Here is a 16,820-nt window from a genome sequence, read left to right as displayed (position 1 = left end):
GGTTGACAAGAATCATCTAAAATGCGGTGTTCAGACGGGCATCCAGCTAGTTTTCTACCAATTTTATTGGCTACCTTGACTGAGGAATGACTTATGGTGCTATCCTTAACATGGATAAATTCACTTCACATTGCCTGGAGCTCGGAAGATTAATGCTGGAAGTTTTGCTAACACCTATTGCATATTTGAGTAGGCTTTTGGCTCCTTCGAGGTTGAGGTTCAGGCTAGCTTTAGTATGTTAAGGAATGCAGCTTTCGTTTTGCATTGGAGTGTGTATGCTTGAATTATAGTACTGGCTACTCATATATAATTATATGAGGGACTAAACTCTGAAGCATAATTAGCACTATCATATTATGTCACTGTAGGTTTCTAATATGATTGCATGCAGTAGGTGCTCTGATGGATTAGATTATCCTGTTTCCTTTTGATTCCTATATGAACATAGGGGCACAAACTTGCTTGACATAGGCTCTGATTCTGATGCTAAATGGGAATTTTTGAACTAGACTAGAAACAAGAGCATCAGGTTAGGTTTCTGCATTAGAAAGAAGCTCAATACCTACATATCAGGTAATACATTATTTTAATTATCCATTTTGAGTGTTTGTCCCGCTGAATTTGAATGCAAAATTACAATAATCTCTTCATAGACTAAATATGTTCAACTAGAATATTTTTGAAATATGAGTCACTGCAAACTTATATTGTATCACACTTGATATGAGAGAATGATGGCGTATCTGAATTGTTTATCACAGAAACTGTGAAGGAAAAAATTGGCATTTCTGAAATGAGCTATGCTTGGGTGTTGATATTTTTTATTTCATTGGGAAAGAAGAGGACTTTTCTGTACATTTTCATCCAAACTCAAATATCCCATTGTAATGTACAACAAAAAAACAAAAGGTGTGTATATATGCCCCAAAGCACTATATAATATATGCATTAATGTTAGTTTGGATTTGTGTTTGCTATATCCTATATGATAGCTGAATGAACTAGACAGATACACTGAATGATAACTCGGTAAGTGTTTGGTTTTTGTCAAACTAAGAAAACTCATACTGAACTAACTCAAAGTTTAAATTGCTGAAAGCAAGCAATCATTCAAACAGGTCAGCTTGAATAATCTTTGCACATGGTTCTCATGGTTCAAACAAACCAGCAATCATTCAAACATATCCAGGTTCAGATGGTTTGCATATTCAAACAAGTGTACACAATTGTAGTGTGGTAAGGTGTACACAATGGTTTGCATATTCCTTAGTTCGGATCAAATCAAATACCTATTTTCCGGGCGCAGCCGGCGAGGATGATGAGGCACGGCAGCGCGGATCGGATGAGGTCGATGACGAGGCGTGCGGCAGCACGGGCCAGGACGGCAGCGCGGGCGAGGACGAAGTTCGGGGCGGCCGGGACGACGGCGCAGGGGAGGACCTCGAAGCGGCAGGGGCAGCCGGGCTGCGTGGAACGGGCTGCGCGCGAGGACGACGAGGTGCGCGGCGGCGGGGGCAGGGACGACGTGGTCGGGGCGGCGGGGGCAGACGGGCTGCGTGAAACGGGCCGGGCGCGAGGACGACGAGGGGCGCGGCGGCGGGGGCGGCGTGGTCGGGTGGCGGTGGGGGCACAAGGGCGGCCGCGACGGCGGGGGATGACCTCGAGGGGCGGCTGCACGGACCGGGCGGCGAGGATGCCGAGGTGCGCAGCGGCGCGGGCGAGGACGACGAGGCGTGGGGGTGGCCGGGGCGGCCGGGACGGCGGGCTGGGGACGATCTCGAGGGGCGGCCACAGTCGAGCGCCGGCCAGGGACCTACGCGCGGCCGGGGAAGAAGGCGGTGGCGCACGCGGGCGAGCGAGCAGGGGTGGGTTGGGTGACGTCGGGGTGGCGGGGCAGGGCGACGTCGATCTGAATTTGGCGAAGGGGGGAATTTGTTGGGGGGATAGCTCGGTTAACGTGCCCCCATGATGTCAGATGGACACGTTAGTGCCAGTTGGTACCGTGTTCCATTTGGCGGGAACTGAAATTTGGCCACACCAATTCCCATTTACACTAAATTTTTAGTATTCATAAATTTATTCATAATAGGCTTAATAATTAGAATAATATAACAAAAATTTATATCTTAATTTTTTAGCTACACAATAATTATAGTAATTATATCTATACAATAATAATAGCAATTGAAGTAAATTAACAAATATGCTACCATTATCAATTATGTGTAGCGTATAGGGTTTATATGTTAGTATGCTTCTATTATTCGTAATAAATCAAAAAAGATTCAGTTTGATCCATGCAAAAATATTCAAAAGTCTTTTCAGTAATAGCCTATACAATGATGTAATCAATTCGCAAATTACTTGATTATTTGTTTGTAATTTAATGTTTCAACACTCCTAGTAATGCAAAATTAGTGAAAGTAAATAATAGTTATACCATGCAAAAATATAATATTATCTGAAGATGATATTGTGTCCTAATTGGACGAATAGTATCGAGAATTGAGACAAATACGACGCGGTGTGTTACATTACATCACTTAATGAGAAAATACAATATATAATTTATATAAAAGTACTACTCATCATCATTATCTACTGAAACATTGATAATCTTCCTTTTGACGAAAGTGCCTTGGACGTGATCACGGCGTAAGTAAGGCGTGTCCTCTTTGGATAAGAGGATGCTGGGGTCAACGTCAACTGAGAATGGAGGAAGGTCATCAATCTGGTCATAATCTTCCGAATTGTCCGAAGGATAAAGTCCATTTTTGGCCATCCAACTCTTGCCTCGGTTTTATTTTGGCCATTGAACTCCAAAATCGGGTATCTTCGACCACTCAACTATTAAAACCGTTCACATTTGGCCATCCGGTGGTTTTGCAGGGCGGTTTCGCTTATGTGGACGCCACGGGACAGTGGGGCCCACCCGTCAGTGTTACCTCCCTCTCTCTCCTCTCTATATCTCCCTCTTTCTCTCTCCTATTTCAGGGAATCCCATCGGCGGCGACCCACGGTGCGGCGGCAGCGCCCCAGCCGAGCAGCACGAGCCCGAAGTCCGCGAAGTGAGACTTTCCCTTGACCTCGACGGCGCGTACAGACGGGAACCGATCGACGGCATCCTGTGGGGATGCAGCGTAGCAGTTGGCGATGGCGAGGCGGCGGCGCGAGCTGCGCTCGGCGCGAAGCCAGGAGTGGCAGGCGGCCGCGGCGGTGCCCCGGTCCAAGTCCGCTGGGAGGAAGGAGAAGGCATGCTCCCAGAACTCGTCCGGGAGCGCGTGCCACGGCGGCGGAGCCGCGGCCCATGGGGGTGGCAGGGGCCGTCGGATCGGCCTACCCGGCGGCGTGGACGGGCTAGGGGAGGAGCGCTGCGGGTGGCGGCGGTAGGGCTCTCACGGGGAAGCGCATTTGGCTTCTGGAGCTAGAATGGGGGGCTCTCACGGGGGGAGCGCATCTGGCTGCCGGTCTCGCCGCCACCGGTTCCTCCCGTCGGTCAACAAGCCAAGAGGACTGGCGGGGAAGCAGTGCGGAGTCGTGGCGGAGCTCTCCACCAAAGGAATCGACAGATAGCGGCGTGGTGGTGGCGAATTTGGCCGGAAGGCGACGCACGACGGCGGAAGCAGAGTGGTGGCGTGGCTTTGTCTGGAGCATAGCAGAAGGATCCTGGCCGGCGGGTAGCTGCAGCGCGTAGGCGGGTGCAAGGCTACGACGGCGCGGCGCAAGCCGACGAGGGCAGCGGCGGCGCGGTTCCGCGGGTGTTCGAGGGCACGCGGAGGCACGCGGGCTTGCCGGGGGTAGGCGGCGGCGCGACGTGCTTGGGCGGCGAGGAACCCAAACAAATCCGGCTCCCACCCATCGACCCAGCTCGGAGGCAGGGGCAGAGGCCGCGGCGGTGCACGGGCCAGCGGTGTGCCGCACAAGGCAGAGGTCATGGCGGAGCGAGCGGCAGCGAGGGCGGAAAGATTCGCGAGCGCGAGCCGCGTGGAGCCATGGCGAGATGAGATAGGAGAGAGAAAGAGGGAGATATAGAGAGGAGAGAGAGGGAGGTAACGCTGACAGGTGGGCCCCACTGCCACGTGGCATCCACATCAGCGAAACCGCCCTGCAAAACCGCCGGATGGCCAAATGTGAACGGTTTTAATAGTTGAGTGGTCAAAGATACCCGGTTTTGGAGTTCAATGGTCAAAACCAAACCGATGCAAGAGTTGGATGGCCAAAAATGGACTTTATCCTTGTCCGAAATATTCTCGACTCCAACAACTTTTCTTTTTCTTGGAAGAACTATGTGTCATTTCAGCTCATTTCCAGCCTTGTCTGCTTGAGACATCTTATCCGACTTCTTCTTCGGTTTGCTCGACATGTCCTTCACATAGAACACTTATGTCACATCCTTGGCTAGAACGGATGGTTCATCTTTATATCCAATCTTTTTAAAATCAACTATGGTCATCCCATACCGGTCCTTCGTTACGCCTCCTCCAGCCAACCATTCGCAATGAAACAGAGGGACAACTATGGGTCCATATTCAAGTTCCCATATCTCCTCTATGACACCATAGTAGTTGTTCTTTTCTCCATTACTGTTTACTATACACATACGGACACCACTGTTTTGGTTGGTGCTTTTTTTATCTTGAGCTCTCGTGTAAAATGTATACCCATTGATTTCGTACCCTTGGTATTGCTGGATGGTTATTGATGGTCCCCTGGCCAGCCATTGAAGTTCTTGATCAACTGTGTTGTTGCCCAATAATTTTCGTTTGAACCAGCCGTCAAAAGTTTTTATATGTTGGTGTGTAATCCAAGCAAAATTCTTCTGTGGATTTTCGGACCATATAATATTCATGTGCTCATCAATATATGGAGCCACCTTGGATGAATTCTGAAGAACCGTGAAGTTTGCTTGGCTGAATTCACTGCATGGGAAGTTCATATTATATTTCTTTCCTAGTGTGCCTTTTCCCTTTAGTTGCCCCTCATGTTGTGACACGGGGAGCCCAATCTTATTGAAATCAGGAAGATAGTCAATACAAAACTCAATGACCTCCTCTGTTCCATAGCCCTTAGCAATGCATCCTTCTGGGTGAGAACGTTTGCGCACATACTTCTTCAATACGGCCATGAACCTCTCGAAAGGGAACATATTGTATAAAAAAACAGGACCCAGGATAGTTATTTCTGTCACAATATGAACTAGAAGGTGTGTCATAATATTGAAGAAGAAAGGTGGGAAGACCATCTCGAAGCTGACAAGACATTCGACAATGTCTTTCTGCAGCTTTATTAGATTATTTGGATTAATTGCTTTTTGCGAAATTTCATTCATGAACGCACAAAGCTTTACAACTGCCAATCTCACATTTTCCGGTAGAACACCCCTCAGTATAACCGGAAGTAATTGTGTCATTAGGACGTGGCAGTCATGGGACTTTAAGTTTTGGATTTTCTTCTCTTTCACATTTATTATGCCCTGTATATTTGAGGAGTACCCAGACGGGACCTTGATACTGTTCAAGCAATCGAACATATTTTCCTTCTCCTCTTTGCTCAGATTATAGCTGGCAGGTTTTAAATAGTGGCATCATTTGTCTCTCTTCTCGGGTTGCAAGCCTTGTCGTCCAGCTAGCTGCTACATGTCGCGCCTTACTTCCAATGTGTCTTTTGACTTACCATATACTCCCAGGAAGCCTAGTAGGTTCACACAAAGATTCTTCGACAGATGCATCACATCAATTGCGTTGCGAACCTGTAAGACTTGTCAATAAGGTAGGTTCCATAATATAGACTTCTTCTTTCACATTGGAACATGTCCTTGGTCATCCTTGGGAACAGGTTGGCTACCGGGACTCTTTCTAAATACTACCTTCACATCCTTGATCATCGAGAACACACGCTTTCCATTATGGAATAGAGGCTTAGGACGAGTTTCGGGCCCTCCTTTGAAATGCTTCCCTTCGGTTCTTAGGGGGTGATCGGTAGGAAGGAATCGGCAATGGCCCATGTATACGCACTTCTTACAGTGTTTCAAATAAATGCTATCGGTCTCATCATAACAGTGGGTGCAGGCCATGTATCCCATGTTCAACTGTCCCGAAAGTTTTGCAACTGCAGGCCAATCATTGATGCATACAAAAAGCAAAGCTCGGAGGTTGAAGGACTCCTGTTTATACTCATCCCACATACGTACACCTTCTTCTTTCCAGAGTAGTAAGAGATCATCCATCAAGGGTTTCAGGAACACATCAATGTCGTTGCCAGATTCTTTTGGCCCTTCTATAAGCACCGGCATCAAGATGAACTTACGCTTCAGGCACAACCAAGGAGGAAGGTTGAACATACATAGAGTCACAGACCATGTACTATGAGCGCTGCCAAACTCACCGTACGGATTCATTCCATCTGCACTTAGAGCAAATCTTATATTCCTTGGTTCATTATCAAATTGAGGATACTCTCGGTTAAGGTTTCTCCACTGGGACCCATCTGTTGGGTGTCTGATCATGTGATCCTCCTTACGGTCTTCTTTGTGCCACCGCATCAACTTAGCGTTATCCTTGTTTTTGAAAAAGCGCTTCAGACGTGGTATTATAGGGAAGTACCACACCAACTTTGCGGGAACTCCCTTCTTTACCGGCTGCCCATCAACATCATCTGGATCATCTCGCCTGATCTTATACCGCAATGCATTGCAAACAGGACAAGCTTCCAAGTTCTCGTATTCGCCGCGATACAGGATGCAGTCGTTAGGACATGCGTGAATCTTCTGCACGTCCAATCCAAGAGGGCAAACCATCTTTTTAGCTTCGTATGTTGTTGACGGCAGTTCATTACCCTCAAGAAGCATGTTCTTTATAATCTTTAATAGCTCACCAAATCCCTTATCGGTGACACCATTAGTTGTCTTCCATTTCAGCATCTCCAACGTGGTACCCAACTTCTTTTGCTCCGGTTTGCAACTAGGGAACAACGGCCTTTTGTGATCCTCCAACATCTTCTCGAACTTTAATGCCTCCTTCACAGTCTCACTGTCTTTCTGTGCATCAAGCAATGCCTGACCTAGCTCGTCAGGTGGCTCCTCTTGTGCAATATTTGCTTCACCCTCGTCCATTGGTTCATCTTGAAAGCCACCTGCTTAATGAACCCATGCCCAATCTGGAAGGTTGTTATCATCATCGGCATCTTCTTCATTATCTTTCATCATAACTCCAATTTCGCCGTACTTGGTCCAATGGGTATAGTTACTCATGAATCCATTCAAGGCCAGGTAATTCCATAGAATATCTCTTTTCCGGAATTCCTTTTTATTTTCGCAAACACTGCATGGACAACACATTAAACCCTTTGGCGACCTATTTGCCATTGCCGCCTTGAGAAAAGAATCTAAACCCTGAATCCACGCTGAGGTGCTCCGGCTGCTGTGCATCAATTGCTGGTCCATCTGTAATTAATTATTGTATAAAAACAAAAATCAATTCTACATATCTCAAAACAAGTTACTATGAAGTAATTCGAAAAAATTTTGTAAATGTGTCATAGGCCACCTATCTAGTAAACCTAAAGTAAATAGCAAAATAAATTGGCACAATAACATATACACATGTCACCATGAAATAATTCGAAAAAATCATTCTAAATGTGTGATAGTCAAACTATATAGTAAACCTTCTCTAAAAAACAACAAATAATTCTACCTTGCTCAAATTAATGAACAAATTGATAAATCATGTTCATTTTCCCTCATCCTTAAAATCCTTAAAATTTTGCATAATAACATATAGACATGTCCCCGTGAAATAATTCAAAAAAATTAATCTAAATGTGTCATACTCAAACTATCTAGTAATCCTTCTCTAAAACACAACAAATCAATTCTATTTTGCTCAAATTAATGAACAAATTTAAAAATTATGCTCATTGTTCCTCAACCTTAAAATCACTATTTTCTTTACCTAGAAAGCATGAAACGAAAGAATAAACACCGTGAAAGAAGAGTGGAAGAAGTTGCTAACCTTTGGTGCACTTGGATGGGTGAAATTCTCACAAATTTTGGAGAAAATGGACAGCACCTCCCTCTAACACGCCATGGGAGAGAGGAGAAGCTTGGCCAAATGGATGGGTCGGGCTGGGGAAGAAGAGAGGAGCCAGTATATACGGGGCAACTTAGTGCCGGCCAGTAATTTGAGACGGCACAAACTGTCGACGGTTAGTGCCGACTGGACCCTTAAGCCGGCACTAACCTGCACCGTGCCAAGTTAGTGCCGGCTGGGAAATCCAGCCAGCACTAAATTGGCTGCTGACCGTTAGGGGTGGGCTACTGACCGTTGGGGGGTGACACTTTAGTGCCGGCTGGGGAGTCCAGCCGGCACTAACGTGACCGTTGTGTACTGTACACACACTTTAGTGCCGGCTCCTGCGTGACCGGCACTAAACTGCTGGTACCGATAAGCGTTTCTCCAACAGTGTTCTCTCTCCCACGTCGGCATTTCGCCGATTCTCAGTCAGTCATAATACATGCTCTAAGTAGCCCTCTCTCTATCCCCAGAGAGTTGTGCTAGGAGTTACTGCACCACTGCTAGTTCAGTAGTTCTTGAGGACAGGTTGCGTGCCGTGCCGTGCCCTGCCCTCTGGTTTTTACACCCCGGGTTCTATCTTCTTCCAGGTCCAGGTTGTCGTCGCCTTTGGCCAACAAGCCATGGCACTTAGGTCCGGCGGTCCCTCCTGTGCTTGGCGGCGGCGGCGTGCTGCTGCCTCGCGTTGCTGGTTCCTTCGGCGCAGGGGCGCCTTGGCATTGGTAGTATTTACATTTTGCTTAAACTTCTCTCTCTAACTCTCTCTCTCTCTACAAAACTCTTTTCCTCTGCATTTTCTTTGTTGCGCTCGTGATATCCCCGTGACCGATCTCTGACTTTTCTTTGCTCTTGATCTTCAGGTCTGGCCGGTGGATTTGGTGCGACGAACCGGCGGACCTCGGAGCAGCAGCGCGGCACGGCAGCGAAGGCCGCGTCGACTGCGTGGTCATCGTCGTGGACGGCGGCGGCTGGGAGGGTGAGGCCGGAGCTGCGGTCGGTGCTGGGGGGCCCGGACCCGCTGCACCACCACGGCAGCCCGTGGCGGCCGGAGCTGGAGCCGACCACCCCCTGAGCACAGAATCTCTGCTGCCCGTGGTCCCATGACCACGGCATGCTCCTCGATCGCCTCGTGCGCCTGGCGGCTAGTAGTACTAGGATCATGCAGTTGGGCATTCATGTACAAAAAATGTTCTGTTGCAAGTGCAGTTGCCACTGTGAACCTGTTTACATTCCGAACAAACAGTGGCAAACAAAATCTGTTACGCTGTGTAATAATCAAAATACGTACAATTGCCCAAACCAAAAGAGATCGGAACTTGATAGATCGGAACAAGAGATGCGCTGGAAAAGAGATTGATAACTCGTGACATCAGTTAAAACTAACAAGAGATCGGAACGATGCAATATTTCGAGATTTAGAAGAGATTGATAAATTGGCAGATAAAATAGATGAAGCTACAGTGATGCACTGGTAATTAAAGTAAAGATACGAGCAAACCGGAGATCGAAACGTTATAGCCCTGTTTAATGAAGTCGTCAAGATCTACTGTTACTTCTACTCCTAGGGTTTTAGCGATGAGCTGAGAAAAATTGTATTGATTGATGATTTTTTTTACGGAGACTATACTCTGAAACTAAAGATTCATAGGCGATTACGACAAACTAAAACTTGGCAAAAAAGAAAGAAACACTAATATATTTACAAACTTATAAAAGGAAATCAAACTCATAGAATCTTAAATCAAACTCTCATAGAATCTTCTTCTGACATCATCATCCTAGTCCGATTACTGCAATCGTCACCGAATTCAACCGGATCCACATCACCTTGACCAAAAATCCTGACTACTTCGATCATTGACCTCCCTCAGGACTCTCCATCTGCTTCATTTATTACACCATCTTTCCATAAATACATTTGCAAAATTTTAGCGTCACCAGCATCTTAAAAAAAACGAGAAGGTACAACCTTGACATTTGATTTCCTTCATTTCTTAGGCCAGTCTCAGTGGGAGTGTCGTTGACACAGTTACTAAGATTATAAACCAGATAATCGAGCCAGAGGAGTGTCATCACCATGACACTCCTCTCACAATCTATGACACTCCACATTCTCTCTCTTCATAAAAATATTATCATGTCAGCAAATTTAATGCTCATGACACTTCCACTGAGTCCGGCCTTACTACAAAAGATGCTGCACAAACATCGGACAACAGCACGCGGATTATTTGTACAGAGCCCTACAGCCTACAGGTTTGCTGCACAGCGCAGCAGCTACGACCCAGCGATTCAGCAACTCAACGTTAACAGCACGCGGATTATTTGTACAGAGCCCTACAGGTTTGCTGCACAGCGCAGCAGCTACGACCCAGCGATTCAGCAACTCAACGTTAACAGCCACTAGTTCTCAAATTACAGTAGGAGTGCTGAAACAGTTCTGCAATCGAAAGTATGTACAGAATGCAGAGTCACACAGCATGCTTATGAAGGGGCCGATTCAGCTCCGTCGTGGAGAGCGCAGCACACGGTGGCCTTGTGGTGGCCCTGGTACACCCGGATGGCCTCTCCAGTCGACATCGTCCATAGCCTCGCCGTGGTGTCAGAAGAAGCTGCAATAGAGGAGAACAAATGTTTCATCTGGTTAACTCTGGTAACTGGTGGTTGTTGGGAAGACGGGGCGAGGTAAGCCGCACTTCGTACCAGTTATCAGATAAGCACCATCGACGGAGAACACACAGTCCCAAACCCAGCGTTGATGGCCTGATAAAGTTGATTGTCCAAAGAGTTTCAGGATATCACTCGGAATACGAGGCGAATCTAGGATGGGATGTTGTGTAAACTGTAAATAAGATTCATTCTGAACATTACCGACTAGAGTTCTTTCCAACTTGAAGCCATCGACATTCCAAATCTTTACAGTGTGGTCAGATGATGCTGTGGCAAGATACCTAAAAAAAATCCCAAAATATGATGCATGACCGAAAGCAACACAATAACATTGGATGAAACATGAAAATAAGTCTTTTTGACCACTACATTACCTGTTAGGGTCACAAAATTCTGGTGAAAGCAGGCATTTCAGAATGTAGCCATCATGGGCTTGCAGTTTGTGTAGAGGTTCAAAGCAGGTAATTGTCTACACAGCAGAATTTGCCAACTTGAAAAATTCAGAAATCACAAATTCTATATTTAGTAACATGTAGGTCAGCAGAATCGACTGACCTGAGTACCCTTAAGCAGGCGCCAAACGTAACATGTCCCACGGTTATTTGCAGCAACCACCATACTCCCATCCCACATAACTGTCAGAGATCTTACAGCGGTATCAACCTCTGGTACCTACATAAGTGGATCCAACACATCAATTGTGTTCTTGCATTTCCCTTTCCACAGTAGTGCCACAAAACTGGATTGTGACTCACCAGTTCACAGCTGCACGAGTTAGCAGCTAAATCCCACACACGTATGTTTCCATTCTGATCACCAGATATCAGTTCTTTCTGAAAAATTAAAGATACAAATGTTACTAAATATGGTGGAAATAAACTGACAGAAGTAAAAGGGGTGAATTGGCAAAACAGAACTATCTTAAATCATCCATACAGGCTGGAGCACTAATACTGCTATTTAGTCAGATATAAGAAAATGAAATTTAACAGGATTCTTTTTAAAAAAACAAAGAAAGTGTACATAAGCCCAGTTCAGCATAGTAGCATCTTTTGGCTGCAATTCTGTACAGCAGACCAAAACACGCAACTAGCAAGCATTTCTGCAGTTTGTGATAAAGGCAAGCCATATAAAAGTCCAGTTTACTCTTCCAAGTTGATTCCAACATGGGTACCCACAACAATATTGAAACCTCTGAATTTTCAATTTACAAAGAAAAAATAGCTTCATGTGGTCAGTTTTGTTTTGTCAGCATATTTGCATTACAGAATTGCAAAGGATTCAATGCCAAACAATCTCTGAAAACAGAAGCAATGCACGAACGCCCTAGCTAGCCAACAAGTTTATAGCGAAGTGTAACTTAATCAATATTGTAATGATGAAATTTGCAATTAGTTAAACTACTTAAGGACACAGAAATAGAAAAGGAAGAAAAATGAATGTAACCTGATTTGGGTGCAGGACTACAGTGTTGACAGCTGCACGGCTCTCATATTCTCGCTGACAAGTGCCAGTTCTGAAACCATACATGCACAAATAATTTTTTTTGAAGGGAATCATAGAATAAATATAGTATGGTAAACAAAGTACAGAATGAGAACGCATTATCAAACATTCTAATTCACACAATCTAGTGGTGCTACCACACAAATTCTGATGTATGAAGTTGTATGAGATTTGGTGGGATCAGATAGTCAGATTTTCATATCATTGGTGCATCAGGATCCTTATACCCTAGTCCATTTAAACTAAACCCAGTGGACCATATCATCCGTTTGCATGATAGCACCTGGAGCTGTATCAGCACTGGATTGTCCCCTAGTTAAGCAAATTTTTTCAATCTTTCAGTAGAACTGCAGGTCAAGCAAATAAGCTTGCAACTTAAGTAACAATATACAAGATATTAGGTTTCAAAAGCTCACCGTAAATCCCAGATTCTCACAGTACCATCCTCAGAGCCAGAGTACATCCAGTTACCATCGCAATGGAATCCCACAGCCATCACATTACTAGTATGCGAATCATAGCTAATTACCTGTTAGGAGTATTCTCATCAAATAAGGAAAAACCAACATGATGATTCATACTGGTTGTTGTAAAAAACATGTATGCGTACCGGTTGAGGGCTATTTGAATTGATGTCAAAAAGGCGGATATGAGGATTGCCAGCAGCAGCTAAGAATCTCTTGTCTGGGGTTATCTCAAGACGATTAACTTGCTGCAGATAAAAAGTTACAGCAGACAAACATTATGTAAGATTCCTGCTAAACTAGATAGCTCTGTTTCAATTTTTCCAAAAAAAATATAGCTCTGTTCATGGCGCCAATAGTAAGTACTTACAGAGTCAGGGTATTGAATTGTACGATAACAGCGACCACTCTTGGCTTCCCAAAATCTGATTGTGTGATCATAGCTTGCAGTTGCAAGAATGACAGAAGGTTGAGCCATTTTGCAGCATATAGCCTGCCATACATCAAGACACGCTCTTAGATTGAAAAATGTAGACATGGACAAATGATGGCGTATGTAACAAATCCATAAGCTTTGGCGCTACACCTTACAAAGAAACCACTTTATCCTGCAATCGAGCATTTCCTCCTGTCCTTATGGTTATGGATCCAATGAGCCATTAATTGGTACACTTTTTTTTTTCTTAAAACCATATTGCACACAAATACTTATAAGTCATAGCGATGTGTGCAGCCTGCTGATTCTAAAGCTCCGAGAGATTTTAGTAGCAGTCCGAGGTTTCCATTTCTGCAACTCTGTCTCTACGGGCCATACGCGGGCTGGGGTTTTGGGTGACTGGCGGGTGGCGGCGCGTCAACCAGCAAAGCCTTGGGCGACAGCGGCCGGCGCCACTCGGCAGGTCGGCTGGTCTTCCGAGAGGAGCAGAGATCCGAGGCGGGCTAGATGAAGCCGGCGGCGGCGAGGTTGGCCGCGCGGCGCGCGGTGATCTAGGTTGCCGCCGCCGCCGAAGGAGGAGGGAAAGGAGGGGGACGTGGAGGAGAGCATACCTTCTGGACCGTGGAGACGCCAGCAACCGGGACGCGCCCTACGGCCACGGGTGTGCGCCCGGCGGCGGCGGCGGGGAAGCAGCGCCCGGTGGCGGAGGAGACGCCGGGTCGCACGGGTCTCGATGGGCTTCGGGGGAACAGGGCTTAGGTTCTCATCTTCCAATTCCATATGGGCCCTAAACGGGCCGAGCAAAAATCTAGCCCAATCCTTTAATAATCCCCACTAAAAAAAAGGCGGCCTCCTGCAGGTGCGTGGGGGGCTGCTAGGAGCCTCGCGCGCGACTGCGTGCAAACGCACCTAGTACGTGCAAGGTTAGATTAAAAAATAAAAATAAAGTGGCTAAACTATATTTAATTGCACTATTAAGGATGAAATCTTTGAAAAAAAATAATATTTGAATGTGTTGGAGATTCTATAGCTAGAACATTTTCTTTAGGTGAAATAGCCGATTTAATCCCTTAACTTTTGGCTCAGGCTCAAATTCAACCCACAACTATGAAATTGGCCAATCTAGTCCTCAAATATTCTATTTGGTCTCAATTTCATCTCTAATTCTATGTGTCATGCCAACATGTCATGCTTAGTCAACAATGGATGACCTAAAAATAAATCAACAGATATAAATAAACTCTTTAACATCTGATTTTTTTCCTCACATTCGATGTGTTGTAAAAAATGGTTCAATAGGCAATTAGAATGCACAAATAAATAGAAGTATAAATCTTTTATTCATAGATATAAGATCAACAATAAATTAGTTTTGTTGTATCAATGAATTATGGATTAATATAGCACTTAAATTGATACCTATATTACATTTGGTAACATACTAAGAATTTTACATGAACTTTGGGATGATTTGGCATACTATGTAGGCATGCCACGTTATTGAAATTGAGCTCAAATGAAAATTTTGAGAACTAAATTAGCATTTTTGATAGTTGAAGGATGAATTTGAGCCTCTCAAGAAAGTTGAGGGTTGAATTGTCTATTTTGCCTTTTCTTTACTAACATAGATCAATTTTTTTGTGAGGGTGGAACAATTTTTTATTATAAAAATGGAACAATTGGGCCACTTTTACAAGATTCTATAGCTAGAACAATTTCTTTATTAAGGTACAACAATTACTTTTTGAAGGTGGAATAATTTTATTATAAAGGTGGAACAATTATTCCAACTTCACAATTAAAATGTTTTACATCTCTAGAAAATATATATTTTGTTAAAAACATTATCTAAATATTCTTAAGGGTGGTCTTGTTTCAAAGTTCTCATCATAAGAAATTCAATGGTGAAATCGGAATTCAATTTAGATACTTATTTTAATAGATATAGATGTTTTTCATGGAATTATCGTTTGCACAGAACCCCAAGCATGTGTGGTTGTGTGGGCTAATATTGGGCCATGTAAAGTTAAAGGCCAGGAACGAGCCTCAGCTCGGTTGGCAACTCGCCAGATGCGCCAGGCTGCCGGCCCGCGTTCAACTCCCATCGGGAGCAACGCGAGTGTCGCACCGGGAACAGTGTTCCCATGGTTACTGTAGCGTGAGTGTGTGTGGTGGTGTGAGTGCGCCAATATGGCGCGTTCTAAGACTACTCAATCAGCTTCGTCTGCATTGAGTCCGGTCAGCGTGGGCGTCCAAAATCTTATATAACGGCTCCAAACCGCACCCTTTGCCCTCTAAAAAAACCGCACCCTTTGCAGGTTGACCTGGAGTAGTGGCGGGTGCGTGCGCCTGCGTATGCTCTAATATTCCGCAGCAGCATTGGTGTCGTCCGCGACCCCGTCGCCGAAGTCGTCGGGCGTGAGGAGGATGCGGGACTCGGCGGCGTCTGGCAGGAGAACGGCGCCGTCGGCCGCGAGTAGAAGCAGGCCGACCAAAGGAAAATGCTGCCGCTTGGCCCGTTGAAGTAGAGCAGGAAAACGCTGCTGTTAGGCCCGTTGAAGTAGAGAAGTGGGCTAGTATAATCGTGATCCGGTCTGAGCCTTTTTAAAGCCCAGACACGGATCTTTTTCATTTTTATATTTAAAAAAAATTAAAATTTCAAAAATATATGGCCGTTTCGAAAAATTTCAAAACTATACCCCTGTCGCCCCCTGCCTGGGCGACAGGACCTAAACGTAAAAAAAAAATTACATTTAGATCCTGACGCACAGGACACATTAAACAGCGAACTTGTAAAATCGATATAAAATCGTAGAAAAATACAAACTCAACTGTTCTGGATTCTATGAAACAAGATCTACAACTTTTGTTATATAAAGTTTTTCATTTGATCAATGTATCTTGCTCTATTTTAAATATCAATTTAATGCACTTTTATTTAAATCTCAAGATCCATCCTTTGGATGCATGTCATCTTTGGCCATAGTGTTGCATATGGTGAGCATAGGCTTGTAAAAAATTGGTAGGCCCAGAAAACATTTCTAGAATAAGCTTTTAAATTAAATCTTGCAATATGTCTAGTTTAAATGGATTATTTATCCATGCTGCTATACTGAGTTTTAGAAGCCATAACTTTTACAGTACTATTATTTTATTTCCTAAGAGCTATAAAAAAAGTTTGGTAAATTTTAGATAAGCACAGCTAGACCAAATGAATTATAACTAAGGTAAATGCACTAAATCAAGAAAAATAGTTCTTGTACCTAGAAAAATTTGAAATAATTTATTTGGTCTAGTTGTGCTTATCTAAAATTTACCAAACTTTTTTTTATAGCTCATAGGAAATAAAATAATAGTACTGTAAAAGTTATGGCTTCTAAAACTCAGTATAGCAGCATGGATAAATAACCCATTTAAACTAGACATATTGCAAGATTTAATTTAAAAGCTTATTCTAGAAATATTTTCTGGGCCTACCAATTTTTTACAAGCCTATGCTCACCATATGCAACACTATGGCCAAAGATGACATGCATCCAAAGGATGGATCTTGAGATTTAAATAAAAGTGCATTAAATTGGTATTTAAAATAGAGCAAGATACATTGATCAAATGAAAAACTTTATATAACAAAAGTTGTAGATCTTGTTTCATAGAATCCAGAACAGTTGA

General features: G+C 44.4%; 2 protein-coding genes across 2 annotated transcripts; both read right to left on the bottom strand.

The window, feature by feature from the left end:
• Positions 1-1,281: 1,281 nt before the first annotated feature.
• LOC120685087 (proline-rich protein 36-like) lies at positions 1,282-9,185 on the bottom strand. The gene is made up of 3 exons (XM_039966928.1): positions 8,910-9,185; positions 3,019-3,392; positions 1,282-1,909 (listed from the first exon to the last, which is right to left on the bottom strand). Exons 1-3 carry the CDS (start codon positions 9,183-9,185, stop codon positions 1,282-1,284), a joined length of 1,278 nt encoding a protein of 425 aa, XP_039822862.1.
• An 861-nt stretch (positions 9,186-10,046) lies between these two features.
• Positions 10,047-13,917, bottom strand: LOC120686034 (target of rapamycin complex subunit LST8). Its single transcript, XM_039968191.1, has 11 exons — positions 13,760-13,917; positions 13,083-13,205; positions 12,859-12,960; positions 12,665-12,777; positions 12,189-12,258; positions 11,498-11,575; positions 11,298-11,414; positions 11,117-11,211; positions 10,944-11,023; positions 10,776-10,835; positions 10,047-10,684 (listed from the first exon to the last, which is right to left on the bottom strand). Exons 2-11 carry the CDS (start codon positions 13,188-13,190, stop codon positions 10,557-10,559), a joined length of 951 nt encoding a protein of 316 aa, XP_039824125.1. The 5' UTR covers positions 13,191-13,205; positions 13,760-13,917; the 3' UTR covers positions 10,047-10,556.
• Between the last annotated feature and the right edge of the window lie 2,903 nt (positions 13,918-16,820).

The sequence above is a fragment of the Panicum virgatum genome, chromosome 8N (genome assembly GCF_016808335.1).
Source record: "Panicum virgatum strain AP13 chromosome 8N, P.virgatum_v5, whole genome shotgun sequence".
NCBI lineage: Eukaryota > Viridiplantae > Streptophyta > Magnoliopsida > Poales > Poaceae > Panicum > Panicum virgatum.
Note: the sequence above shows the minus strand (reverse complement) of the source record. Positions and strands in the feature narration are given on the sequence as shown.

What these genes read in the sequence shown, in the direction of transcription:
- LOC120685087 (XM_039966928.1), bottom strand. Translation starts at nt 9,185, where the DNA reads ATGCCGTGGTCATGGGACCACGGGCAGCAGAGATTCTGTGCTCAGGGG. An exon ending in AAGATCAAGAGCAAAGAAAA is followed by an intron (nt 3,393 to 8,909) that starts GTCAGAGATCGG and finishes TCCCCGTGAGAG; the next exon opens with CCCTACCGCCGCCACCCGCA. An exon ending in TGGGGCGCTGCCGCCGCACC is followed by an intron (nt 1,910 to 3,018) that starts GTGGGTCGCCGC and finishes CGCCAAATTCAG; the next exon opens with ATCGACGTCGCCCTGCCCCG.
- LOC120686034 (XM_039968191.1), bottom strand. Translation starts at nt 13,190, where the DNA reads ATGGCTCAACCTTCTGTCATTCTTGCAACTGCAAGCTATGATCACACA. An exon ending in ACTCGTGCAGCTGTGAACTG is followed by an intron (nt 11,415 to 11,497) that starts GTGAGTCACAAT and finishes CCACTTATGTAG; the next exon opens with GTACCAGAGGTTGATACCGC. An exon ending in TGGTGCTTATCTGATAACTG is followed by an intron (nt 10,685 to 10,775) that starts GTACGAAGTGCG and finishes CCTCTATTGCAG; the next exon opens with CTTCTTCTGACACCACGGCG.